At 36.6% G+C, this 27984-nt stretch overlaps 1 protein-coding gene across 1 annotated transcript in view; it reads left to right on the top strand.

Annotated features, from left to right (window-relative positions):
• Window positions 1-27984, top strand: part of LOC150094345 (proto-oncogene tyrosine-protein kinase ROS-like) — a 719271-nt gene that overhangs the window by 422816 nt on the left and 268471 nt on the right. The window contains exons 24-25 of the mRNA XM_090412445.1: window positions 14810-15079; window positions 25199-25392. Coding sequence (XP_090268571.1) covers window positions 14810-15079; window positions 25199-25392 — 464 coding nt within the window. The remainder of the gene's footprint in view (window positions 1-14809; window positions 15080-25198; window positions 25393-27984) is intronic.

Below are 27984 nucleotides of genomic sequence, written 5' to 3'. Positions count from 1 at the left end.
ATTCGTCATACGAGATTCGTGCTTAGCAAAATAGACTCACAGTGCTATAATTTATTCACCGATATCTCTAATAATCTTGATGCTGAGACATGGCAACTATTAGACAATATGATTAGCAACAGTTTTACCAAAACATTTAATCACAGCAAAAAGACACAAATTGATAAATTCAATATACTGTATGATAATCATAGCAACTGCAAACCGTCTCTACCAGATAACCAAGTGATAATTAACCTATCTAAACACGTTTTAAGTAAACCTGAGATCTCTATCCTCAAAAAAGGATTCAATTTTGCTTTAAAACCCATTGTCATTCCTAAAATGGAGTTCATCTGCAACTTAGAAAAAGCCTTCTCATTACTACCAGTTCCAATAACTAATGACTTACGATTAAAAAGCAGCATAATGCTTTCAGCTCAGTCAAGATCTCCTAACACCAACTCTAACCAAATGAAAAGAAGAACGCTTCTCAAATTAAGGAATAATAAAGATATCATCATACTCAAAGCCAACAAAGGTAATAATACAGTTATATTAAATACTAAAGATTATGAAGAAAAAATTAAAAATCTATTATCTGACAGGTCTGTATATGAAGTTCTCAGTAGAGATCCTACCACAAAAAACCATAATGACACCAATGAATTATTACGTGGAATGAATAACTGGCCTATAGAAATTATAAAAAAACTAAAATCTATGCACCCACTTACTCCTAGATTGTATGGCCTTCCAAAAATTCATAAAGAAGGTATACCATTACGTCCAATAGTTGATGGAATCTATTCTCCCACTTACCAACTGTCCAAGTATCTTGCGAAGATTTTACAACAACTCATTCACGTCTCGGATACTTATATTAAAAACTCAAAACATTTTATAGATAAAATAAAAAACATCCCTATTTTTGAAGAGGATATACTAGCAAGCCTGGACATTACATTTCTGTTTACTAACATTCCAGTGGTTGAAGTCATCAACATCTTAGACAACTTGTTCCCAAAAAACATCACTACTTTGTTCAATCACTGTTTAACTTCTAACTATTTTATTTGGCAAAAAACGATCTACAAACAACTCACTGGATTAGCTATGGGTAGCGTCCTATCACCTCCTTGTGCTGACTTATTCATGGAAGATCTAGAGAAAAAAATTTTAACCCAGATCATTCCAAAACCGAAAGTTTGGTACAGATATGTAGATGACATCTTTATCATTTGGGATCATATGAAAGAAGAACTAATGAATTACCTCAACCAAATCAATAGTTTCCACAATACCATCAAATTCACATTAGAAATGGAAAAAGATAAAAAAACTGCCATTCCTTGACATTTTAATAAAGAAACAATCCAATAATAGTATCAACCTATCTGTACACAGAAAACCTACAAATACTGGACGTTACCTCCATTTCAACTCAGCTCATCACATAGCTCAGAAACTTAGCATTATTCATAGTCTCAAGAAAAGAACTGTACAGTATACGACAGACAAGGATGACCTACTGACGGAATTAACCACAATATCCAGAGAACTTTCTTTAAATGGTTACCCAAAAAGACTCTATAACAAGATTCTCTTTACTGATATACCACATCGACAACGTGATGACGTCCAATACATCAGTACAATTACGATTCCTTTTGTCAGCAACCTTTCCAAAAAATTAGCTAACCTTTTTAAACCACATAAGATCAGAGTGGCATTCTAACCAATCAACACTATTCAGAAATTTTTAAGATCACCGAAAGATCCTCACCCATTCTACAAGTACTCTGGAGTATATAATATACCTTGCTCATGTGGTATTAGTTACGTAAGTCAGACCTCTAGAAGCTTTGAAACGAGAAAGAAAGAACACATAGGATATGTCAGAAATAACAGACAAGACATTTCAGGCCTTTCATGCCACTTTGCCTCTACTAACCATTACATTGAGTGGAATAAGAGCCTTATGCCATACATAGAAGATAACTACCATTCAAGAACCTTTAAAGAAGCAGCTACAGTCGCCCGTAAAACTGAAAACCTAAACAAGAATCAAGGTCTAATTTTACCAGAAATTTGGAAAACTTTTATCAGATCATTAAACATCAAAGAAATGAACTTCCATAACAATTACGTAATGAGCCGTAATGAATAAATCATGTTAACGAGACACGCACATTGTCACGCACAATACCAATTTTTTGTATGAATTAGAACCATCAGTTATAACCTAGTCTGTAACCTTCATTTTAGCTTACTAGTTTGTATTCCCTGAGGATGCCAATAGAAAAAGATTGGCGAAACATGTAGGAGGATAAAATAAAGCTACTTGACAAAGATTATAAAAAAAGTGTAAATAGTCTTATGAATAATTGTCAAGAAAAAAATTCAACATAATGAAGTGATAGTTTTTGAGTAATACCCTACAGTATGGTGCTTCGCTTTACAATGATCCAATCATACCATACCCTACAGTATGGTGCTTCGCTTTACAATGATCCAATCATACAACGCTTTTCAATTATGTCTCTTACCCATTATACAATGCCATATTCACTCATATGATGATTTTTGCAACATGATGCTCCCATGAAACAAAGTTTTTGTGAGCTATTTGTGTATGACATATTCCTCATTACATCTCTCTCTCTCTTTCTATATATATATTTTTTTTCGATGTTTTGCTATGAATTATAAACTGTTCATATCTATTATTTTATTATTGTTAATAATAGCAGATAAAATTCAAAGTAAGGGTGCTGTTTCTCTCAGTGAAAAGGAAAAGATGTGAATTAGATACTTATGGTTAAAATGATTCAATTTAATGATGATGTTATACTGAACACTGGTATAGGCTGTAGGCTAAACTTTCCTTGCCTACTGTTGTTACAGTTGTTACAAACAAAGATGATGTTCTTAGTAAAATGAAAAGTGCAACACCAGTTAATACTACAGTTATCTGTAAATGTGACAGTCTATTATCAAAATGGAAAAACTTTTGATAGTACAGATTGATGGCTGGTTTGTATGTTCAGTGAAGCTGAGCTGTTAAGAATAACTTTTCGGTGCTAAAATTGTCTTAAATTTTTCATTCGCATATCACTTAAATAAATGTTTTTTTTACATCATTTATGCATATATATATATATATATATATATTATGATTATTATTATTACGGGCGACTCCAAGGAGTCCTTAGACTCATCGAGGAAGGCCCTAAACATCATGTCCATCACAACTATTTGACATTCACACAGTATCTATCATACTTTGCCTTGAACTCATTCACTGTCATAGCACCCACAACAGACTCAGGCAGTTTATTCCACTCATACTCATTCACCACTCTAAAAGTAAAAAAAAAGCTATGCATTCTCAAACTTTCATACATCGATAAAAATGCAATCATACAGTCATGTGCGTCCACAGAGGGGGGGGGGGGCAAACAGGGAACTTCCCCCCAGGATCGAGGAAAAAATTCCACAACACCAATGTATAAATGTATTCTAAAGATCAAGGAGACTGAATAAGATAACTATCAAGAGGATGAATGAAGAAGAGATTACGCACAAAATCTAAAGAAGGTACCGTGGAGGCAGCCCAAGATGAATAATGGTAATAATTTGTTGAATGAGGAGTATAAATTGAAAGGCCAGAAGTTGACTCATTTGTTAAGGACAGCAAAACTGCTGCATTAGCAGAAATTAGCAAATCAGGCCAAGAAAATTCCTAGTGCAGAGAGAGAGAAAAGTAGTAGGAAAAATTATTATGGTAAGATGACATTAATGGATGAAGATGGTAGATTGATAACTGCTGCAGAGGACATAATTGAGGTATTCAATAAAAATTTCATCAGGGTGTTTCATCCTCATGAACTCATGAGAAGCTCAAGTGTGTTGTAAGGGAATGGAAAGAAGGTAAGGTTGTTCCACTTCACAAAAGTAGTGATAGGCTGTAGCTTTAAATTTTAGGTCAATCTGTATATCTGGAGTTGTGGTTCATGTATTGGAGATATTAGTGAAAGCTAGGATTTGTAAATCAGGGATGACAATAGTGAAGATGTATATACAGTGATATACTTAGATTTTGCAAAGGATTCTGACAGATTGCCACACAAGCTGGTAACTAAATGGAAACAGATGACTGGTAACTAAACAAACAAATTGAAATTGATAGGCAATTGGCTATCTGTCTGATTAGTAAAAAAATTTAGTTTAATCCTTTATCCAAGTGTAAGCAAACAAAGTCGGCACTGAAGTATCTTCAGGACTGAGGCAACTCATGGTAAAGGTGGACCAAGTGGAAAATAAACTTCCAATGTGTAATTAATATCAGCAACTTCTGTATGTGGGTGCAGTAATCCTGAAAAAAAAAGAAGAAAAAAGAAAAAGTCATCCTGAAAGAGGAAAGTCACTTGTAGTGTGCCACAGCACCTGTTTTTGGAGCCATTGTTGTTCATCTTTATATTAAGTTACTAGACGTTTAATACAGATGTGCATTAGTATAATGTTTTAAATAATGGTTTCACATATAAAAGAGAAAACTAAATAGAATTTATTACTCCTATATATGTCTCAATATGTCATGAGCTTCATTCAGGGAGAAGGCAGAAGAACTGGGTGTGCAACTATTTGCAGGTGATGCAAAATAGGGGGAGAACAATGAAGATTTAAGCAGGTATTCTAGTCTTACAGGAAACTTGAATAAATTGTATGAGTGGGCAAGTGAGTGTAACTATCAATTCATTGTTGCAAATTGTCAAGTACAGAAATTGGTAAGCAACAATGGGAAGCAAAGTATACACTTGGTGAGGAAATTTTAAGTGGTGATGGACAAGAACTTGAAGTTTAAGGATCACATTACACTAGCTGTGAAGTCATCACATCAGATTATGGCAATGATGTGGAAGATCTTAGCATGCAGAAATAAAGAGGTAATGGTTCCATTGTATTAGACATTGATTACCCTCATATACTCATATTGATTACCTAATATTGATTATCTAATATTGATTGAGAGTAATCAATACTAATATTGATTACCCTCATTACTCTCAAAGGAACTGTTGAGGGAAAGAGGAAGACAAAGACTGGAGTGAATGAAAAATATAGAAGACTGGACCTATCTCTCATATGAGGAATGCAGCAGAGAGGTGCAGAATAGGACATGGTGGAGACACATGGTAATCAATCTCGTGGAGGGAGAAGACACCTGACAGGACAGGACCCTCATATGGATTATTGTGCACAGATTTAGTCACATCTTTCATGTGACGAGGATATATTAGAAGGGTCCAGAGAAGATTAACCAAGATAGGTGGTAATTGGTCGTTTGAATGTGCTGGGTATGAAGAAAGATTGAGGGTATGCAATTTGCAAAGCCTCATTAATAGGATGAACGGAAAAGAACATGTAAGTTGGTGAGAAGTTGTTACCATATTATTTAAGTTAAGGGATATTACATCCCATATTGTTTCTTAGCTGAATAAGAAACTCAAAGAATTTCATGCCGAATATAGAAACTATATAAAGTTCGGCGATTCCAAGTGTAAGCAAATACCTGGATAGTGCAACACCTGACCCATTTCGTAGTGCAAATTGAGGCAACTCATAGTAAGGGTGGAGCAAGCTCCGATCACTGTTCTTGGTATTTACCCATAATGTGAACTTAGCTCCTAGGAGTTGTATTACTGTTCTACATTATGAGAGAAAGTTACTACCCAGACCGGTTTCAACCTTTATTGAGGTCGCATCAAGTTTATGTCACCGAATCGAAGCCTTTGACTCTTCATATAATTAGTAATTTATTAGGACACCTTCTTGGCAATTCTCATAGAAGGGATGTAAGTTCTGTTTGCAACAAACTTGGTATTAACTAGGTCTACCTACTCACTGATGAGACCTCAATAAAGGTTGAAACCGGTCTGGGTAGTGACTTTCTCTCATAATGTAGAACAGTAATACAACTCCTAGGAGCTAAGTTCACATTATGGATAAATACCAAGAACAGTGATCGGAGCTTGCTCCACCCTTACTGTGAGTTGCCTCAGTTTGCACTACGAAATGGATCAGGTGTTACACTATCCAGGTATTTGATTACGCTTGGAATCGCCGAACTTTATACTGTTTCTATATTCGGCATGAAACTCTTTGAGTTTCTTATTTGGCTAAGAAACAATATGGGATATAATATCCCTTAACTTAAATAAGTTTATGTCGCTGAATTGAATCCTTTGGCTCTTCATATAATTAGTTACCATATTAATTATTATTATTATTATTATTATTATTCTGGTAACCTCCATGGAGTTTCCCATGATCAGTCAATAGACTAATCTTGGGAGGCCCACTCAAACAGCAGCATGTCTATCATAATAAAGTTTTATCTTGGAAGTTTTTCCCCACTTGGTTAGACTATAAATTATATTTTTAGTTTAATCCTTTATCCAAGTGTAAGCAAACAAAGTTTGCACCTAAAGTATCGTCAGGACTGGGGCAACTTGTATCAAAGGTGGACAAAGCTTCACATCACTTGCCTTAGTATCCCTTTGTCCACCTTTGATACGAGTTGCCCCAGTCCTGACAATACTTCAGGCGCAAACTTTGTTTGCTTACACTTGGATAAAGGATTAAACTAAAAATATAATTTATAGTCTAACCAAGTGGGAAAAAACTTTTAACATCTTTCTCTAATCTAGAGTAATTTAATAATAAGGTGTGATACCTTTTGACAACTCTTATAGGTAAATATGACTTCTGCATTGCTTCAACCTTGGAATCACCTCTGGGTCTGGCTCTCACTGAAGAGACCTCAATAAAGGTCAAAACCGGTCTGGGTAGTGACCCCTCCCATAATGCATAGCATTATACGTGTCCACAAGCAGATGTGCTTTGCATTATGGGATACTAAGGCAAGTGATGTGAAGCTTTGTCCACCTTTGATACAAGTTGCTCCAGTCCTGACGATATTTCAGGCGCAAATTTTGTTTGCTTACACTTGGATAAAGGATTAAACTAAAAATATAATTTAAAGTTTGATCTTTACACTACCTGCATTCACAATGCACTCCAACAAATCAATTTACTTGCTAACAACTCTCCACATAAAATATCTACTCCTCACAGTCTTCTTCACCACATCTTTATACAACTTCCAGGAATGGCCTCTCATTCTTCCATTCTTAACAACTACTCTTTTCATAATTCCTCCTGTATCATTCTGATAGAATCCCTTAACTAACTTGAAGGTCTCTATCATATCTCCTCTTTTCCTCCTATCTACTGAGTTCTGTAATCACATTCCCTCAAACACTCTTCATAACCAGCACTTCAGAGTCTTGATATCACTTGGTTATTTGTCGTTGGACCCACTGTAGTGTTTCCACATCACAATGAAAACTAGGTGACCAAATCTAAGCACAATAGTCCATATGTGGTCTGACCAATGCCTTATATATATAGAGGCACTACTCCTCCTTATCCCTACATGTCAATGTACATTTTATCATAGCAGCCTTTGCAACACTTGCAATGTGCCCTTGAAACTTTAGTCCACTGTCTACAATCACTCCAAGATCCCAAATTTCATCCACTTTCTGAAGTACAGTGTGTAGCCTTATATCTCTGTATCCCAAAGTGTAACACATTGCATTTATTAACTTTAAAACAGTAACCCCACTCATTTAACCAAGCTAAGTCTACTTGAATCTTTCTGTAGAGAATTAACATCAGCACTACTCTGGATAATTCTGCTTAACTTTTCATCAACAGCAAACATTTGAAGATCCCCAGTCAGTCCACATAAAATATCATTAAAAAATAAGTTAAACCATAGGGGGCCCAAGAAAAGAATCCTGAGGCTTGCCACTGGTGACCTTCATTTTCTGAGATACTGCATCATCATACACAACTTGCTGGTACCTTTCAGAAAGCCAATATCTTCAATCCATTCTGCTATCTAATCAGGAGCAGATTAAGCCAGCTGGAGGCCCCCTGGCAGTAAAATTTACAGGGTCCCTCAAAATTTCTACTGGAAAAGTTGATATTTCTCATGCAGTCTGGTATACTTGTGTGGCAGTATTGAATTTGTCTTTATCTTCTTTTAAAAATAGCTGAAACTGTTCCAATTCATCATCAAAATCTGTAATATCCGTATTGTTTTTATAGATCGCTTTTAATTTTTCCATGTAGCTCAGAGTCCCTGACAGCTGCCAGGTCCAAATTTTGTACTGATTCACCAGTCAAGCAAATATCTCACTTGTCAGGTGTCAGTATGGGTGTACTCTAATATGGTCTCCTTTTATATCACATTTATGTATTTATTCCTGCTTAATGCTATATCCAATTTTTATCCTGTGTAATTACAAGTTTGAAATAAATATTTTAACTACTTATGTATTAATATTTATCAGCCTCCGAAGAAAATTCAAGAATATTCATGCATTTTATAAGTGATACATGACCATTTATTTATTTTTTTAATTAATAATACCATTTTTCACTATGTTTTTACTTCAAGCACCATAATATTTCTTGAATCACTTTTATGGAAAAAAGCAAACAATTTTTTCTCTTCCATTATAAACAATATTGGAAACATTCAGTATCATAAAGATCTCAATAAAATGAAACTCTTCTTCTTCTTTTTCAACTTGAATCCATCTGCTATCATATGAATGTCTCCCCCAGTTTTCTCCATTCCATTCTATTTTCAGCTTTACTCATTTATTAGATTCCATAGATCTCTCTTCTTAATAATTCAGTTATATTATGTTGTCATATCTTACAATTTGTCTGACCCTTCTCCATTTTGAATACATAATATAACTGATGATGCCCTGTGCACCTGTTCTTGATCTTATCAAATGGAAGAATGTCATGTCTGTTAAGTTTCACACTGAGCATATTCCTTCCCCTTCTTCTCTGAGTAACTTTATGAATTTGGGAAAAAAACACAAACAAAATTTCTTTGATATAAAGAGATAAGCAAAGCTTTTATGTTATGGAGCACCCTGAATCAGAAAAACAGAGCTGCATTCTTTTGACTGCAACTCTATTCTATAATTAAAAATAAAATAAAAATTTAATGAAGAGATCATATATTACCTACCTTTATTGTGTTTTTGGCAATAATACAGATGGTGATGAAAGAGTATGATATTGATGATAGATACAATAGTAAGATGCAACTCTATTGAGTTAAAATTTAAAACAGATATGAATAAAGGAGTTAAAAAGCATAAAAATAATAGGATACTATTAAAAGATGAGAATAAATCTGGTAATGAATGATGTGATATGATTAGTAAATACACTGTAAAATTTAAAAATGAAAAATATTAAAAGATTAAAAACTAGAACATGAAAACTGTAAAGGATAAGAAAGGAATTTAAAGGCCTTGAAAGTAAAACATAAAAAAAAATATGATGAAAGATAAAATCCATTTACAGGGTGAAGTAAAGCCATTTCAGAAAAGCCATCATCAGAATAAAAGAATAAAATTCTGTAGTTATATAATGTAGGCTGTGTCAATTTTGTTAAAATATTTTTGATTGGTTGAAAGTTTTTTGTTGTTGGGGAGTTGCCAAATCTCAGTTATAAGGTAAAGGTGGTGGACATTGACAGTGTTGCAATGTGTTTTTATTTTGATGGTTTCTAATGTTCTTAACTTTCTTTTATTTTATTCATTTTATTTTTTTTTCAATGCTTAGAATAGTTACTTTGTTTGTGGAATGTGGTTGTATTCTACTGCATGTGCTGCTATTTCTGTAGTTAGGGTTAACAAAGTTATCAGTAAATGCAAAACTGATGGATGAAACTAAAGAAGTGAATCACGGAACAGAAGTGAGTGAGACAATGGAAGTAAAAGAAAGTATAGCTGATTAAACAAATGTAAGTGACACTGTGGAAGCAAAGGAACTAGAGAAACAACTGACAGGTAGTGCAACTGCCAAGATGCAAGACTTGAAAAATGAGTTGATCAGAATGAGAAGTGAAATGAAAAATAGGCATAGTGAGATGAGAAGTTTTGTGGATAAGAATAAGAGTGCAAAAGGTTAGGATGAAGGAAAGCAGAGAAAAAGAGGTGACAAATGACTCGAGAATAGTGATGTGTGGAGATTCTTTTATTAGAAGTGTAGTAAATGAGAGATTCCATAGGATTTGCTTTCCAGGAGAGAGAATTAGCAGGATAATAATAATAATTATTATTATTATCCAGACCTCCATGGAGTTAAAAGACTTATCGTGGGAGGTCGTTTTTAGGAAATACAAAGTCTATCATACCACTCCTTGAACTCATTGACTGTTCCCACTCCAACCACTCCATCAGGCAATGCATTCCATGGTTCAACCACCCTCCATGCAAAGAAACCACTCCTCACCCTCTTGCTCACAGTTTCCTTTCATAACTTCCAGGGATGGCCCCTTGTCATCGCTCCTTCCCGCCGTTCCACCAAATGAAAGAACTCTCCAATGTCAACCTTGTAACTGCCTCTCAACAGTTTAAAAGTCTTGATCATATCACCAGCTCTCCTTCTTCTTCGCCAAACTCTGCAGTCCACATTCCCTCAGTCGGTCCTCATAACTCATATTGTACAGTCCTGAAACCATCTTTGTTATCCACCTCTGTACCCTTTCCACAGTCAATTTATCCCCTTCAAATCCTGGGGACCAAATCTGAGGACAATAGTTTAAGTGTGGTCTGATCAGGGCCTTATACGACAGAATGATAACTCTTTTATCTTTGCAGGTCAGTCTCAGTATTGCAGCAATCCTCTGAGTTACCCTCATCACCTTTGCAATATGCTCCCTAAATTTCAGTTTTCTATCAATCATCACCCCCAAATCTTGTCTCCCCTACCTCCTCCAATCGAGTACGCATCCACCTATTGATGGATCCCAAACTTCAAGACTTTACATTTTGCTGCATTGATTGAACTGATAACCCCATTTATTTGCCCATCTGTCTAGTTTATTCAAATCCTCTTGCAGGGCTGCCATATCTGCACTATTACTGATAAAATTGATGTGTTAAATATGAGAAGGAGAACAAGATGAGCAAGTGAGTTGGTGGCTATTGGAACAAATGACTTGGTTGGACATAAGGAGAATGTGAGGATGGATATCAGGAGGTTGTTGAGGAGAATGAAAGATAACAGTGTTGATGAAAAGGTAGTTGGTGTGTTACCAATGTATGATAATGATGAGTTGAGATGGAGAACAGAATCATGAATGATATGTTGGCAGAGCTGTGTGAAGAGAAGGGAGTAGAGTTTGTAAATGTGTGGAATGCATTTGAGGGAAACATGTAAATGTACAAAAGTGATGGGTTGCATTTAAACGGATTAGGTGTGAATTGGTTAGAGAGATTGTTGCTGCATGAAGGAGCAATGAATGATGTGAGCAAGAGAGCAGGAGTAAGAGGTGAAACAAAAGATCAGGAGTAAGAGGTAAAACAAAAGATCAGGAGAGAGGAACTGGTGAGAGTGAAGTGGTTGTATATTAGAATAGTATTAGTGTGAGAGATAATGATGACAGAACAAGAATGCAAGATGGATAGGGAAATGGGAGGGTCAAGGTGACCAGGTAGTTACAGTATAAGGAGAGTGGATATTGGAAGTAGTAACAAATTTTACTATTGTGTATGAAAATGGTCAGAATGGGATGGCCAGTAGTGTAAGAGGTGTAGTTGAATCTGAGGAGATTGATAGGTAATTATTATTATTAGACCAAGACCTCATGGAGTCAAAGACTCATCTGGAAGACTCATCCTTTTATCACACACACACAGCTCATCATACCGTGTCTTAAACACACTCAAACTCCTTGCAGACACCACACTCTCAGGCAAGGCATTCCAATCATTTACAATTCTGAATGAAAATAACCTGCTTCTCACTCCCCTACTCACACCCTCTTTATACAGTTTCCAGGTATGACCTCTGCTTCTCCCCCGATCTCCCACTATTTTCTGTAGAACTTCTCCAGCATTGATCCTATAACAACCCCCTTACTAACTTATAGGTCTCTATCATATAGCGGTGATGGTGGACAGTAGATGGCATTGGTGTAGATGAGGCAGTTTGTGGATGAGGTTGAGTGGTGGAGACAGAGAGTTGTAAAGTAGGTGCCCACCCTCGATGAGTCTTAGGACTCCCCGGAGGTGTCAAATAATAATAATCATATCTTCCCTCTTCCTCCTGTCCAGGTAAGTGGTGATAAAGGCAATTGGGAATGTTTAAGTGTGTGGAAATCACAACCAACAAATCACATGTTCATGAAAACTGTGTATTGGTTGATTCATGAGAGCTTCATGTTGTTAAAACCATGTATGAACAAATACCATCATATAAATGGGCACTGGTCATAATTGAAAAGCATTGTATGAGCAGTCATGCAATGTAAAGTTGTAATATAATGTAAAAATAGTGAAGCATTGTAAAGCTATGTATTACTGTATATCGGGGGTGAAGGATCCTGAAAGAAAAAGGTTACTAGTGGTGTGCCACATAGGTCTGTATTATGGCCATTGTTCAACTTGTATATTAATGGGATCTGTATGCAACTCTTTTGTAGATGATGCAAAATTGGGGAGAACAATGCAAAGTCAAGCATATGCAACCTTATAGGATAACTTGAATAGAGTGTATGAAAGAACAGGTAAGTGGTCTCCCAACACTGAACTGATAGTTCAGTGTTGCAGTGTTCTGGGAGTGTTAGTGGACAAGGACCTGAAATTAAGTGGCTGCATTGCACAATTTGTGAAGATGTCTAGAGACAATTCATAAAAGTTGTTAACTGATCTTTGGAATGTGAAATATAAAAACATATTGCAGGAATGTAACTTGCAGTAATTCATGAATGGTAGGAGTAGGAGGGAGATGATTAAATCAAGTTGTTCAGGATTGCTAGGTTAACATGGAAGAAATTTTTCATAGAATGGGAGTGGGAAAACAGAACAAGAGGCATTATCCCTGTAACTATATAAGGAGGGTGTGAGCAAAGGAGTGAGAATCAGATTCTTTGCATGGAGAGTGGTTAGTAAGTAATGCATTGCCTGAGTGTTGTGAATGCAGACACATTAAATAAATTTAAAGCATGGTTTGATGAGCTTTGTGTGTGTGTGATAATGTGTACATCCTAAAATGAGTCTCTGACTCCATGGAGATCTGGTGTTAATAATAATAATAATAATATTTGTTCTGTTGAGCTTCAAATTAAAAGGCAACTATTGTGATTAGTAATGACAGAGAATTTCATCACTCTAATCCATTTTGTTCATGCTTAGGAAACAAACTTTTCATTCACCTCTTGTAATATGCTTGTCTTCTAGATGTAGATGCTATTATTATTATTATTATTCAAGACCTCCATGGAGTCACAAGACTCATCATGGGAGGCCCATCCTAGAAAATACAAAGGTTATCATACCACACTATCAGGTAATGCATTTCACGGTTCCACTCTCCATGAAAGAAACCACTCCTCGCTCTCTTGCTCACATTTTCCTTTTGCAACTTCCAGGGATGCGTCCTTGTCCCCTTGTAGTTACTTTATAATAATCTAACTAAACTTCTGCTGAACTAGATAGATGCTTTTAAATACATTGTATTTCTTTTAATGTGCTAGTCTTCTCTGTAACAGCCAAGAAACTTGGCTTCGAATAACTCTGAATAATAATTTTGTGATAGATAAGTTGATCCTTTTAAAGACTGCTCTGTCTGTCCATCTGTCAGTTTTTGAAATGCTGATAAGAAAATCCATGCTGTCTCCATTGGAGACTGAATAACTCATTTTCATTTGATAGATGAAAGTATTTGACTTTCAAATTATGGTGTAGCAGCATATAACTTTTTATTTTAATTTAGTTTACCAGATACAGTCATACCTCGACTTATGCTACCCCGACTTACGCGAATCCAGAATTACGCGGTTTCTTATATGTACGTATTCCCATCCCACTTCATGCCTTACCACTCGTATCTTTCAGACACTGGCCGCATTCGCCAGTATCGCACATGCTGTGAACAAGCACTGACATGTTTTGCGTGGTCTCCATTCATACAAGATTTTTATAGTCTACAAACCTTGCAATTGTTTAATGTTATGTTCTTGATAAAAATTTTATCACATAAAAAATAATAATATCATCCAAAAGAAGCAAGTCCAATTCTTCTACAGCTAGCAAGAAAAGAAAACTCAACATTATTAAGGATTTTGAAGGCAGAATGAAAATTTATGAGCTAGCAAAGAAGTTCGATCTACAGGAATCCACAGTAAGAACAATCATAAAAGAAAGGTTTACAGATTTTGGAGGACATAGATTCTAACGAGGAATGAATTGTAGCCACAAGGCAAGGAATAAAAAAATCATTAGCTTGCTATGGAGAAATTTTGCGTGCCAAAAAAAATACATTATGCCATCAGACGAATCTATTAGATTTTATGAAACCATCGACATCGAAATAACTTTTTTTTTTATGTATGAAAAACTACAATTATGATTATATTTCTTAAAAAATATAGGTGTTTTTTTAAACCTTTGGTCCCAATTGTATGTTTGTATATATAAATTACATACAAAATTATACCCGAATTAAGTCGAATTACGTGAATTCGACTTACGCCCTTTTTGGTTCCACCTACTGCATAACTTCGGGGTTTTACTGTATTTTAAAAATTATTTAATCAGTTCAGATCACTTGAAATAGCATACAAGAGATAAATTGTAAAGTTTTTGCATGCCATAATTTTTAGGAATGTTTAATTATTATCAATAAAGTTTTAACTAACATCAGTATTGTATTTGCTTAGGTTCGAGCTTTGAACAGTGCTGGAGAAAGTGCACCCAGTGATGTTATTAAATGTCAGACTTCTTTGGAGAAGCCTCCACCCAAACTACTCTTAGCCAAATTAGATGCAGTGAAAATGACTGATTTTGATAACTCTGAAGAACAATTCCTTTCAAGTAAAGTTTCTCATCCTGTTTCTGTTGCTTATTTAATTCAGGAGGATAAAATTTACTGGATTGAAGAAGAGGGAGCACTTATATCTTCAGCCTTAAATGGAACTGGGATTACTTTGGTACGATTAAGTTTCTTTCTTGAAAGTTTTTTCACTTGATTATACTATAAATTAAAGATGCCAAGAAATTACATTCTTGGCTTCATCCTTTATCCAAGTGTAAGCAAACAAAGTTTGCACATGAAGTCACTTCACAACTAGGCTACTTGTATATAGAGTCATTAGAGGCTAATGACTTCACATCAATTGCCTAAGTATCCAATAATGCAATGCACATATCCTTAAGGACATGTATAATGCTATGCATTATGGGAAGGGTCACTATCCAGACTGGTTTCAAACTTTATTGAGGCCTCATCTGTGAGAACCAGACCTGGAAGTGATACCAAGGTTGAAAAAATGCACGAGTCGTATTTCATATACAAGTAGTCAAAAGTTGTCACACCTTATTACTAAAATACTCTGGATTAGATATAGATGTTGAAAGTTTTTTTACTTGGTTATACTATAAGGTAAAGATGCCAAGAAATTATATTCTTGGTTTCATCCTTTATCCAAGTGTAAGTAAACAAAGTTTGCATGTGAGCTTCTGTATACAAGTAGCCCAGTTGTGAAGTGACAACATCTCCTTTCTGCATTGCCTTATTAAATGTATCAGGATTTCACTGGCAAATTAAACAAGAAGCTATATGGAAACTTATGCTACACCATAATATCAGGCTTTAGTTTCTCCAAGAAACTAAAGCCTGATATTATGTTTTTCTCCAAGAAATATATTTTTATATCTTTATATCTGCAGAAGTATGTTTCTCTCCAAGAAACATACTTATGCAGACATAAAGATATAAAAACTTTAACAGATAGATACCCATTATATATTTGCACATTATATATTATGTTTCTCTTGGAGAGAAACATAATATCAGGCTTTAGTTTCTTGGAGAAACTAAAGCATGATATTATATTATATATTTAGTTTAATCCTTTATTCAAGTGTAAGCAAACAAAATTTGCACCTGGAGTATTTTCAGGACTGGGGAACTCATAGCAAAGGTGGTATAACTTCTCATCACTTGCCTTAGTATCCCATAATGCAAAGCACATCTCCTTGCAGACATGTATAATGCTATTCATTAAGGGAGGGGGGGGGTCACTACCCAGACCAGTTTCCACCTTTATTGAGGTCTCATCAGTGGGGGCCAGACTCAGAGGTTGTGATACTAAGGTGGAAGTAATGGAGAAGTAATATTTCCATGTACCAGTTACCAAATAAAATTCTATGGATTAGAGATATGTCGATGGAAGTTTTTTCACTTGGCTATGCTAACAATTATATATTTGGTTTAATCCTTTATTCAAGTGTAAGCAAACAAAGTTTGCACCTGAAGTATTTTCAGGACTGGGGCAACTCGTGGCAAAGGTGGTATAACTTCTCATCACTTGCCTTAGTAACCCCTAATGCAAAGCACATCTCCTTGCAGACATGTATAATGCTATGCATTAAGGGAAGGGGGCTGCCCCAGTCCTGAAAATACTTCAGGTGCAAACTTTGTTTGCTTACACTTGGATAAAGAATTGAACTAAATATATAATTGGTAGCATAGCCAAGTGAAAAACTTCCATCATTAAGATAGATATCCACCTCTTTCTTATTGAAGCTTTGGAAGATTTAACAGGGCTGGAATAGGAGTTCTTATTCTTGTTCTTCCCCCCTCCTTGGGTCATTCAGTAATATTGAAAGGGATGCAGAAGGAAGAGTGTTGACAATAGACTGGAAATACTCTGGATGTGTAATAAGGTTTATAAATGTTTATGCTCCATCCAATGGAACAGTTAGATGAAATTCTTCCAGGAATTGGAGCCATATTTATGCAGTGCCCACTACATCATAGCAGCTGAAGACTGGAATTGTATTGAACATCCCACATTAGATAAAACAGGACACCCAGGAGTGGAAAAGTGGGATACGCACAGTTCGAAATATGTCTCGACAATGCTTGACAACTAGTAGATGTATGGATTCACAATCCTATTTATTCATATACAGGCTTGCATGTATATGAATCAAGGTGTTGGTACTCGTCTTGATTGAATTTATATCTTTTCTTCTTCCTTTATAGATAGGATAATTTAGATAAAACTTGTTTTATCTAAATTTTGTTTAGTCCACTGCATAAAACAAATAAAATTTGTTTTATGCAGTGGACTGAAGTTCCACTGCATAAAAAGTAGAGATCAGTTCTTGACCATAGAGACTTCCACCAAATTTTACATTGATCTCTTCAACTAAATTCCAGACTCTCTGTTCAGATTGGAATAATGTTACCTGGAACTGGGATATATGGTTAAAATTCAAACAAGCAGTAAAACAGAATATGATTGAATGGGGAAAGGAATAAGCTTTCCTCAAAACAAAAATAGTTGAAAGACTTGTATAAAGAGAGAAGCTGGCTCATAGCTAACTAATGCAATGCTTTAGAATGTAGCAACATCATAACATCATTAGAAACATTAACATAGAGATAGAAGTGGAAAGGCAGAAACAACTAGAAGAAAGAAATTTTAAAATAAGAATACAGCACCACTTAGCAGATAGCCCTTCAGCTGCATTCTTCAATGGACAATTCACTAAATTCCACAAAAAAAGGACTATCACTGAAATCTATGTTGATGGTGAAGACGAGGCCCAGGTTTGATTCCCGGCATGAGAAGACGCTTTCTTAGAAGAGGAAAGAATGGAAACAGCAGGAGAGAAGGAATGAGAGGAATGCAAGGGAGCACAGGGACTAGAGTTAGAGTGATGGCAGGAAGGCAGGTAAGTAGGGGAGCACAGAGAGAAACTGTTACAAGAGAGAGAGAGAGAATGAGGGATGCATGTGAGCAATCGAGGAATATGGTGGTAAGAGGTGTAATGTATGGGGACTCAATGATCCGTGGTGTTCAAGATAGGAGATGCATGGATTCAAGATAGGATCCAGGAGGAACGATATAAAGTGTGGCTATGGCAATTAAGAGAGGTGAAAGGGTGGATGAGATGATTGTGATGGTGGAAACAAATGACTTGAGTAGTGGTGTAAATAGGGCTGCGAGAGATATGAGATTCTTGCTTGAAGCTGTACAAAAGAAGACACAGAGAGGAACGATAGTGTGTGTGTCCTAGGTATGATAATGTCGAGCTGAGAAGAATAGCGGTGATATTGAATAGCATAATAGTGAGAATGTGTTAGAAGAGAGGATTCGAATATGTGGATGCTTGGAGTGCGTTTGAGAGCAGAGAGGAATTGTATGCGAGAGACCGCCTGCATTTGAATTAGGAAGCATGTAGGCATCTGGAGAGATTGCTGTTCTGAACGAGTCAGTGTGTGTGTCCCAGTGTGGATGGTAGCAGGGGTGGCATGTGCTCTTGCTCTTGTGGGAATGGGCACTTGGGAGAAGGGGGACGACATCAGGTAATGCTGAGCCCAGTGGAGTCTAATGTCTAGTGGGGATAATGCTGGGTATAGAAACAATGGCATTTTTATGCTTTATACCAATGCCAGGAGTATTCGGAATAAAGGAGAGGAATTGCTGGCACTGATAGCATCAGCCTGGCCAAAGATTATTGGGATCACAGAGACGTGGTTGACAGAAGAGGATATAATAACAGGAATAGAAGTTGCTATTCCTGTTATTATATCCTGCATTCCACCATGCTTTCCTTTCCTATCCTGCAAAAAAATGGTGACGGAGTACTGCTTATGATAAGTGACGACCTATGTCCTCTAAGAGTGGAGGCTTTGGAAGGCTGTGACACTAATGATTTTGAAAGCATATGGTGTGTGGTGGAGACTTTTATTAATACAGCTTGTGTACAAATTCCAATCAAAAAGTATGAGAGAACAGTCAATCTCTAAAGGCTATCATTTTTAAACAAATTTTTCATGATCTAAACATGAAATATTTGCACACAATCAACTGTGTTAAATTATCTTACATAAGAAAAACATTTTTTAACTATAAAAATATAATAAGAATGAAATCTTTGATAATATTTTATTACTAAAACATTTGATTGGCTACTGGTTTTACCATACTATTGGCTACCAGAAGGGAGAAGGGTAAAGATAGCGCATGTGCTTTATTTTCAAACTTGGGCGCATTCATTATAGAGAAGTTGAAACAATAATTCCAAATAATCTATATTTGGAATTATTGTTTCAATGACTGAGAGTAGACTAAATTTTGAGAATTAGTGACAATAGACTAATTTTTGTTAGGTTACGGTATGAGTTTGTCGCTTAATGTGTTTCAAAAAAGTTTTTTTTTTTTAAATAATAAAAAAGTAAACAAGAAGAACAAGGGGGCTCGCAAATTTGAGAAAAATTTAACAAAGGGCTCGCGTGAGCCCCTTACAGCTCACCACTGGGTGTTGCTACAGACCAAGGAGCACAGAGGGTGGGGATTAGGATGTGTTGAGACAGTTGTGCATGGCAAGTGCAAGAAGAACAATTGTTATCGGAGATTTTAACTACAACCGTATAGATTGGGGAAAGGAAGATGCATGTAGCAATAAGGGAATGGAATTTCTAGAATTCTTGAGGGATGTCTTAGGCAACATGTAACAGAGGGAACAAGAGGTTCAAGAGTTTTGGATTTGGTTATAGCATCAGAAGAGCTGATAATAACTGAGATGACATCTCTCCCACCAATTGGAGAGAGTGACCCTATGGTTTTGACTTGGAAAATGAATAGACACGCAGGAGTATCAAAGAGAGAGGAATGTATGTGGAATTATAAAGCAGGTGATTATAATAGTCTTAGATATCAACTTCGGGAAGTTTTGTGGAGGAAGGAATTGGAAGGCCAGGATATCATTAGTGTGTGGGAAATTGTGAAGGAATATTGGTCAGCAGCAATGGTAAGCTGCATTCCATAAGTGAAGAAGAGGACACGATTTGGTGTAAAGTGGATGACAAACAATATTAAACAGGAGCTACATGCGAAAAAGAGACTATGGAAGAGATATAAGGAGAGACAGGTGAAGAGAAGATGCATGAAGAATATAAGACACAGGCCAGAAGAGTGACTAGTATGGTAAGGAAGGTGAAACTGGAATATGAGAAAAGATTGGCCCTTAGATCCAAGGAAAATCCTAGGGAATTTTTTAGCTATGTGGCCAGTAGGAGGAGAAATGACCATGGAAGAATGACATTGTGGTATAAAAATGGGAATAGAGTGACTGATGCAGATGTCATAGTGGAATTGTTCAATGAACACTTTATTGGAGTATTTCATCCTGGAGGAGTCAATTTGAATACTAGAGGGATAGAGCAGGTTCGAGGTTTAGAGGTGCAGGAGGAGAGCGTGTTCCACATACTGAGTACTCTGGATGTCAGTAAAGCTGTGGGACTGGATGGTATTTCACCATGAGTTTGAGAGAATGTGCTAAGGAACTGACAGTGCCCTTGACCTGGCTTTTCAATGAAAGTTTGGCTGCAGGAAAGGTGCCCATGGAATGGAAGGAAGGTAAGATAGTGCCATTGCATAAGGGCGGTAGCAGACTGGAAGTGTGTCTAATTATAGGCCAGTTTGTGTGTCATCAGTTGATGTTAAGACCTTGGAGAAATTAGTGAGGGACAGCATTGGGCAGATGAGGGTAATGTTATTATGAGAGTCAACATGGATTTGTGAAGTGGCACTCTTGTTTTAGCAATATGCTAGCCTTTTATGATAAAGTTACAAGAGCATTGGATGAGGGAAAGGCATATATTGCCATTTTCCTAGACTTAGCAAAGGCATTTGACAGGGTGCCACATGATAAGCTGATATTCAAGTTGCAGCACATGGGTCTGGATGTCAGATTGGTCAACTGGATTCAGGATTGGCTGTCCGATAGGTATCAGAGAGAGTTGTGTATGGTGGAGCAATATCAAAGAGGCAGAAGGTTACAAGTGGGATTCCACAGAGCTTAGTACTGGGGCCTATATTGTTTAACATTTATATCAATGACATTGTCCGTGGTTTGCAACGGGATATTCGGTTGTTTGCAGATGATGTGAAGCTGCAAAGAATTATTAGTAATAGTGCAGATGTGGTAGCCCTGCAAGAGGATTTGAATAAGCTAGATAGATAGGCAAATGAATTGGGATATCGGTTTAATGCAGCAAAATGTAAGGTCTTGAGATTTGGGAAACATCGATGGGACACTGCATACTCTGTGGGGGGAATTATACTGGAGGAAGTAGGGAGAGACAAGAGATCTGGGGTTGATGATTGATAGAAACATGAAATTTAGGGGACATATTGCAAAGGTAGTGAAGGTAATGCAGAGGATTTCTATAATGAGAAGGACACTGACCTGCAGATATAAAATGGTTATCATTCCGTTGCATAATACTCTGATCAGACCACACTTAGACTATTGTTCTCAGATCTGGTCCCCCAGGAGTTGAAGTGGATAAATTAACTGTGGAAAGAGTACAAAGACAGATAACAAAGATGGTTTCAGGACTGTACCATGTTAGTTATGAGGATCGGCTGAGGGAGTGTGGACTGCAGAGTTTGGTGGATAGAAGAAGGAGGGGTGATATGATTGAGACTTTTACTGTTCAGAGGTGGTTACAGGGTTGACACTGGGGAGTTCTTTTGCTTGGTTGAACCGCAGGAAGGAGTCATGACAAGGGGCCATCCCTGGAAGTTACAAAAGGAAACTGTGAGAAAGAGGGTGAGTAGTGGTTCCTTTGCATGGAGGGTGATTGAACCATGGAATGCATTGCCTGATGGAGTAGTGAGAGTGAGAACAGTCAATGCATTTAAGGAGTGATATGATAGACTTTGTGTTTCCTAGGAGGGACCTCCATCAATGAGTCTTGATAGACTTGTGTTTCTTAGAAAAGACCTCCCACGATGAGTCCTTTGACTCCATGGAGGCCTGAATAATAATAATAATAATGTCCACCACTCAAGACATCCTTGACTAACTACTTTCAGAAACACTACAAAAATCTGTTTGAAGACAATACTACTGTGGAAAATTGTAACTCTTGGAACATTAATGGCTTTCCTATTCATATCCAAAATGGGCTTGACAGACATGTTACAGCATCTGAAGCTATCACAGCCTATAAAGAATGCCAGACAAGAAAATCCCAGGACCTGATGGTCTAGGGATAGAAGTTTACCGTGACCCCTGGGATTTTATTCTTCTCATTCTAGTTATACTGTTTAATTTTTGGTGTGTGTGTGTGTGTGTAGCAAGCTGTACCATCCTCATTCCAAAACGTAATAGCGATCACCCCTTAATCAGCAGCCAGACACCTATTTCTCTATCTAATACTGACTACAAGATATTTTCCTGCATTATCAATAACAGGCTCAGAGTGGGAATGAGATACATAATTAAAAGCACACAGGTGTATGGATTTCTAGGCCGAGCAGTAGAATTTAATCTGTTTCTGATACATGATCTACTCTGCTTAGTTAATACGAAAAAGCAGCCAGTGGCAGTGCTATCAGTAGATCTAACTCAAACGTTTGATAATGTCTGGCATCCCTCTCTGTTCCACATCCTCCAGCAAATTGGTGTGGGTAAAAAGCTACTATCCATTATTAAAGCAGCCTAATACTAATTCAACTACCTGCCTCCTAGTTAATGGGTTCCTGTCAAAATTCAAAAAGAATTCAAGCAAGTTGCCCTCATGATCCATTGCTCTTTGAATTGGTTCTTGAAACCTTTCTTACAGGAAGTCGACAATACACATGCTGTACAAGGAATAACAAATCCTTCAACTATGAAGGAAAATAAGGGATTAGCATATGCTGATAATGATTCCATATGGATCTTTTTTGGTATTTTGGAAAAATTCAGCAAAATCAGTGGATTGACTGCTAATGCAGACAAGACAAAATTATTAGTTTTTGGAAAGTGGTATCTTGGAGGATTCCTTTTGGACTAACCCCTAAGAGAGAGAGAGAACCCCTCTGAAGGAAAATAAGGGATTAGCATATGCTGATAATGATTCCATATGGATCTTTTTTGGTATTTTGGAAAAATTCAGCAAAATCAGTGGATTGACTGCTAATGCAGACAAGACAAAATTATTAGTTTTTGGAAAGTGGTATCTTGGAGGATTCCTTTTGGACTAACCCCTAAGAGAGAGAGAACCCCTCATTATACTTGGTATTCCCTTCTCCACTTACCCAATATTACCAGTTCAGGAACTTACATATAAGAACATTGAAACTGGAAAATAAAGTGGGTTACTTTCCTTTCCTTCATAGTCATAGTACTCAAAACCATAATCCTTTCTGCTCAGTTTACATAATAAATATTACAGACATCACAGAAGCTGAAGTAAAGCAATTATGTAGTAAGCCTGTGCAATTTTTTTGGTCCAGCCGATACAAAGAAGTTAAAAAGGGATTTCTTCAACTAAGGCAAAGAAGTATGGAGAATTTGGGCATCCAGTCTTAAAATTCTGCTATTTAAGCAATACAACTTCAAAAATCCATAAAATATTGCAGACCAATCAGGCATGTGCAGACCTTCTACAGTACCTTCTCCTGGATTTTCATCTTCTCCTTTGGAGTAAATGATTATAAAGCTCCAAAAGCTGAGACTATTTCTGAATACTACAACATTCTGTGCTTATCTCTAAGGCTGCTACAACATTCTAGCATTGACATTCTTTCCGTTAAAAAAATAAAATTTGGTATAAAGAATGTTTTTATATACAAAGTAGCTTGAATTTTTAATTTAGAAATGATGTAACTTTTCTGGAGCTTGTCTTCCAGTAGTGTCATGATTTCCTATGTGGGACTATTTATGAAATGATACGTAACATGCCTCCAAGATGCCTGTCATATATAGAATAGGGATGTGCGTACAGGTTCAGGGTTCTTTAAGTTACTTTAAGTTCTTTAAGTTTAGGTGAAGCCATTCTGTATTATTATAAAGAATGGCTTCGCCATATACAGAATGAAGATTTTGGATATGCTACGTGGACAATGTTTTGCCATCTCTGTTGATTTTCTTAACCAAAATCAACAGCCTACACCCATGCATCGGTTTCACCATGGAAAAAGAAAAGGATGAAAAATCTGCCTTCCTGGACATCCTCCTTTCCTGTTCCCCATCTGGAATACTTACAACATCTGTTCACTGTAAACCTACCCTTACAGGTAACTGCACGTAAGATTCAACCCACTATCATCTACAAAACAAAAAAAAAAAGCATCTTTAAATCTTTGCTCAATAGAGAAAAGATTTGAAAATGCTATCTTGTTGCTACCAAGCTCTCCAACAACAACTGAGCACCATTCAATGCATCATACTACAGAATAGCTTCACTTCAAGGAAGTTTAAATGCATCCTGGACACTTACAAGCCTAACCCAGAACCATGATCTTGTACGCTCAGGCCCTATTCCATACATCACAAGCTTCAGAGATGATTGCAAACATCCTGAAAAGATACAGGTTTAGTCTCTACATTCTTCACCATCAACAAAATCTCTACCCTGGTTACCATCCACAAAAGATAAACAGTTCCCTCTTCCCCCCCCCCCCCCCACCTTGGTGTTTACAGTTTAGTGTGAGTCTCTAATACAGAGTATTTTAGTAATAAGGTGTGACCATTTGGCTACTTGTATGTGGAAATATGACTTCTGCATTACTTCAACTTTGGTAACACTTCTGGCTCTGGCTCCCACTGATATGCTTTTGTGCTGAAATGGTTGCTTTCCCTGAGATATGAGGGTTATGTTTGGTGGTGGGGTGAGCCTGTCACTGAGTGGAACTACTGCTGAGTTAAATGATTCTTCAAGTCACTCATTATTGAGTAATCTGAGGGATTGCACGAGTTTTTGGAGAGGTATTCTCACACTTAAATATACCTCAATAAAGGTTGAAACTGGTCTGGGTAGCAACCCTTCCCATAATGCATAGCATTATACATATCTGTAAGGATATGTGCTTTACATTATGGGATACTAAAGCAAGTGATGTGAAGTCATTAGTCTCTATGTATGAGTTGCCCAGTCGTGACGTTACTTCACGTGCAAACTTTGTTTGCTTACACTTGGATAAAGGATTAAACCAAGAATATAATTTCTTGGCATCTTTAATCTTTTTCTTTTAGTTTAACTACTTCTTATAATATACCATTATAAAAAGTGAAAAATTAATTACATTTTTTTTTAGATAAGAACATTGTCTAATAATGGATCAAGTTTAAGTGTTGACTGGATTGGGCGTTTCTTGTACTGGTCAGAAATATCAAAAAATGGCAAATATAGCACCATTTGGAAATTAAATTTAAATCACCAAAGTGAGCCCCAGCTTCTTATCAATCAATCAGCAGTTATTGGAACAGTGGAGGTAGATCCATTTTCAAGGTAAATTTCTAATCTTCATTTTGTTTCCTAAATTGATAAAATCTCATAAATTGTCTTATAGCATTTTCCTAACATTAATTGCCTAGGAACATATTTTTATTAATTAGTACATCATTGGAATCACAAAGCTCATTGTGGGAGGCTCGCCTTAGACAATGCAAAGTTATACCATTCCTTTACTCATTCACCACACTTTCAGGAAACAATGAGTTCCATAGTCCATCCACCCTTCAAATACACCCTATAGTAAAGTCACTTCTCACCCTCTTACTTACTTACTTCTGCTGCAACTTCTAAGGATGGTTTGTTGTTCTTGCTTCTTTCCTTTTTTTCTACCATACAAAAGATCTCCTCAATAGCAATACTGCAACTACCTCTTAACAGTTCAAAGAACAGCCAGCAAAGGTTGGTTGATTGGTAGAGCCTCTGCTACTAATGGCTCACAAAAAGAGTTAAGCAAGTTTGAGCACGGTTAGTAGTTGGAAGGGATTTTTAATCGTTCAGTGCTGTTGGCACACTCTCCCTCGATGAGTATTTGGACTTCCTGGAGGTGTCACATAATAATAATAATATAAATAATACTTTAAATAATAATAGTTTATTATCTGTCAAATAAATTATATACATATACATACAATTTAATTATACATACAATTTATATTATTATTATTATTATTATTATTAAACAAGACCTCATGGAGTCAAAGACTCATCTAGGAGGTCCTTTTATCTCACACACATCTCATCATACCGGGTCTTAAACACATTCAAACTCCTTGCAGACACCACACTCTCAGGCAAGGCATTCCAATCATTCACAACTCTGCACGAAAAAAACCTGCCTCTCACTCCCCTACTCACACCCTCTTTATACAGTTTCCAGGGATGACCTCTGGTTCTCCCCTGATCTCCCACTATTCTCTGCAGAACTTCTCCACCATTGATCCTATAACAACCCCTTACCAACTTGTAGGTCTCTATCATATCTCCCCTCTTCCTTCTCTCTACTAGACTCTGCAAATTACATCTTTTCAATCTTTCCTCATACTCAACATTCCAGAGGTCAGAAACTACCTTAGTCAGTCACCTTTGGACCCTTTCCAACATCTCTTCATCCTTCTGAAAACCAGGTGACCAAATCTGGGCACAATAGTCCATGTGTGGCCTAATCAAAGCCTTATACAATGGAACAAGAATCTCCCTACTTCTACACGTCAGTGTCCTCCTCATCATTCCCAGAAGTCTTTGTGTTGTTTTCACAATTTTGGCAATGTGTCCCCTAAATTTTAGATCCTTATCCACTATCACTCCCAGATCTCTAATTTCCTCTACTTCCAACAATATATTCTCACCAAGCATAAATTCTGCATCCCATCTTTGTTTTCCAAATTTTAAAACCTTACATTTTGCAACATTGAACTCACATCCCCATTTGCTTCTGCATAACTTGCTTATACATAACTGGTAAGCTAATTACCAGTTATGTATAAGCCTTGCTACTAGAATAATAATAATAATATCTCTTTGTCTTCTATCCACCAAACTCTGTAGGCTACATGCTGTCAATCTCTCTGCATGATTAACATCATAGAGTTCTGATTTCATTTTTGTTATCTGCTTCTGTATCAGCTCCAAGGTTAATTTATTCCCCATTGACTAGATCTGATCAGGAACTTATACAATGGAATCACCGCTCTTTTATCACTGCTGGTCACCATCCTTCTTAGTATTGCAGCAGTTCTCTGGGTTATCTTCACTTCCTTTGCAGTATGTTCTCTAAACTTCTGCTGATCATTACTGATCTGTTGCCTTGTCCACCAATAAAGTATGCAACTTTTCATTAATAGTTTACCCCACCCCAATGTCAAGACCTTACATTTAGTTGCATTAAGCTGAATTCCCTTGAATAGCCCAATTGCTTAGCTTATTCAAATTCTATGGAAGAGTCATGAGCAACACTATCATTCATAATCCTTCCACATCATTTGAAAACAACCGAATAGCCTTTTTTTCCCTTGCAATCTATTGACAGTATCATTGATATAAAGGTTTGGCAGTAATTGAACAGTAGGGTTCCAAGTACTGAATCCTGTGGAACCCAACTTATGACCTCCTTCTTCCTAGGTACTTCTCCCTCTTACACAACTCTCTAATCAGACAGGCAATCTCTGGTACAGTTTACTAACCTGATATCTAAACTTATATGCCACAACCTAATTATCACTTTCCTATCAATATCAAAAATTTGTAATATCAAAAAAAAAGAAAAAAGAAAAAAAAGCATTATATTATTTTCACACATCAACTGCTCTTGTTACTTTGGAAAAGATGATGGGATATGTATCGGCAAATAGGCTCAATGAATGGAGGGCAGGTAATTATTATTGGGGGATTTCAACTATGGGAACATAGATTGGAAGGAGGAGAGGACACATGGGAGGAAACAAACGGAATTTATGCAGTTACTAAGGAATAATTACCAGACAGCATGTGATGGAATATACTAGGAGTTCAAGGGTTATATGATTAATAGACTGCACATTGCCGTCATATTGGTGAGAGTGATCATATAGTCTTGACCTGGGAGGTTGC

This window comes from Typopeltis vanoorti, chromosome 22 (assembly GCF_054136105.1).
Source record: "Typopeltis vanoorti isolate ZY-2024b chromosome 22, IOZ_Tvanoo_1.0, whole genome shotgun sequence".
NCBI classification, from domain to species: domain Eukaryota; kingdom Metazoa; phylum Arthropoda; class Arachnida; order Uropygi; family Thelyphonidae; genus Typopeltis; species Typopeltis vanoorti.
This window is presented reverse-complemented; position numbering and strand designations above follow the sequence as displayed.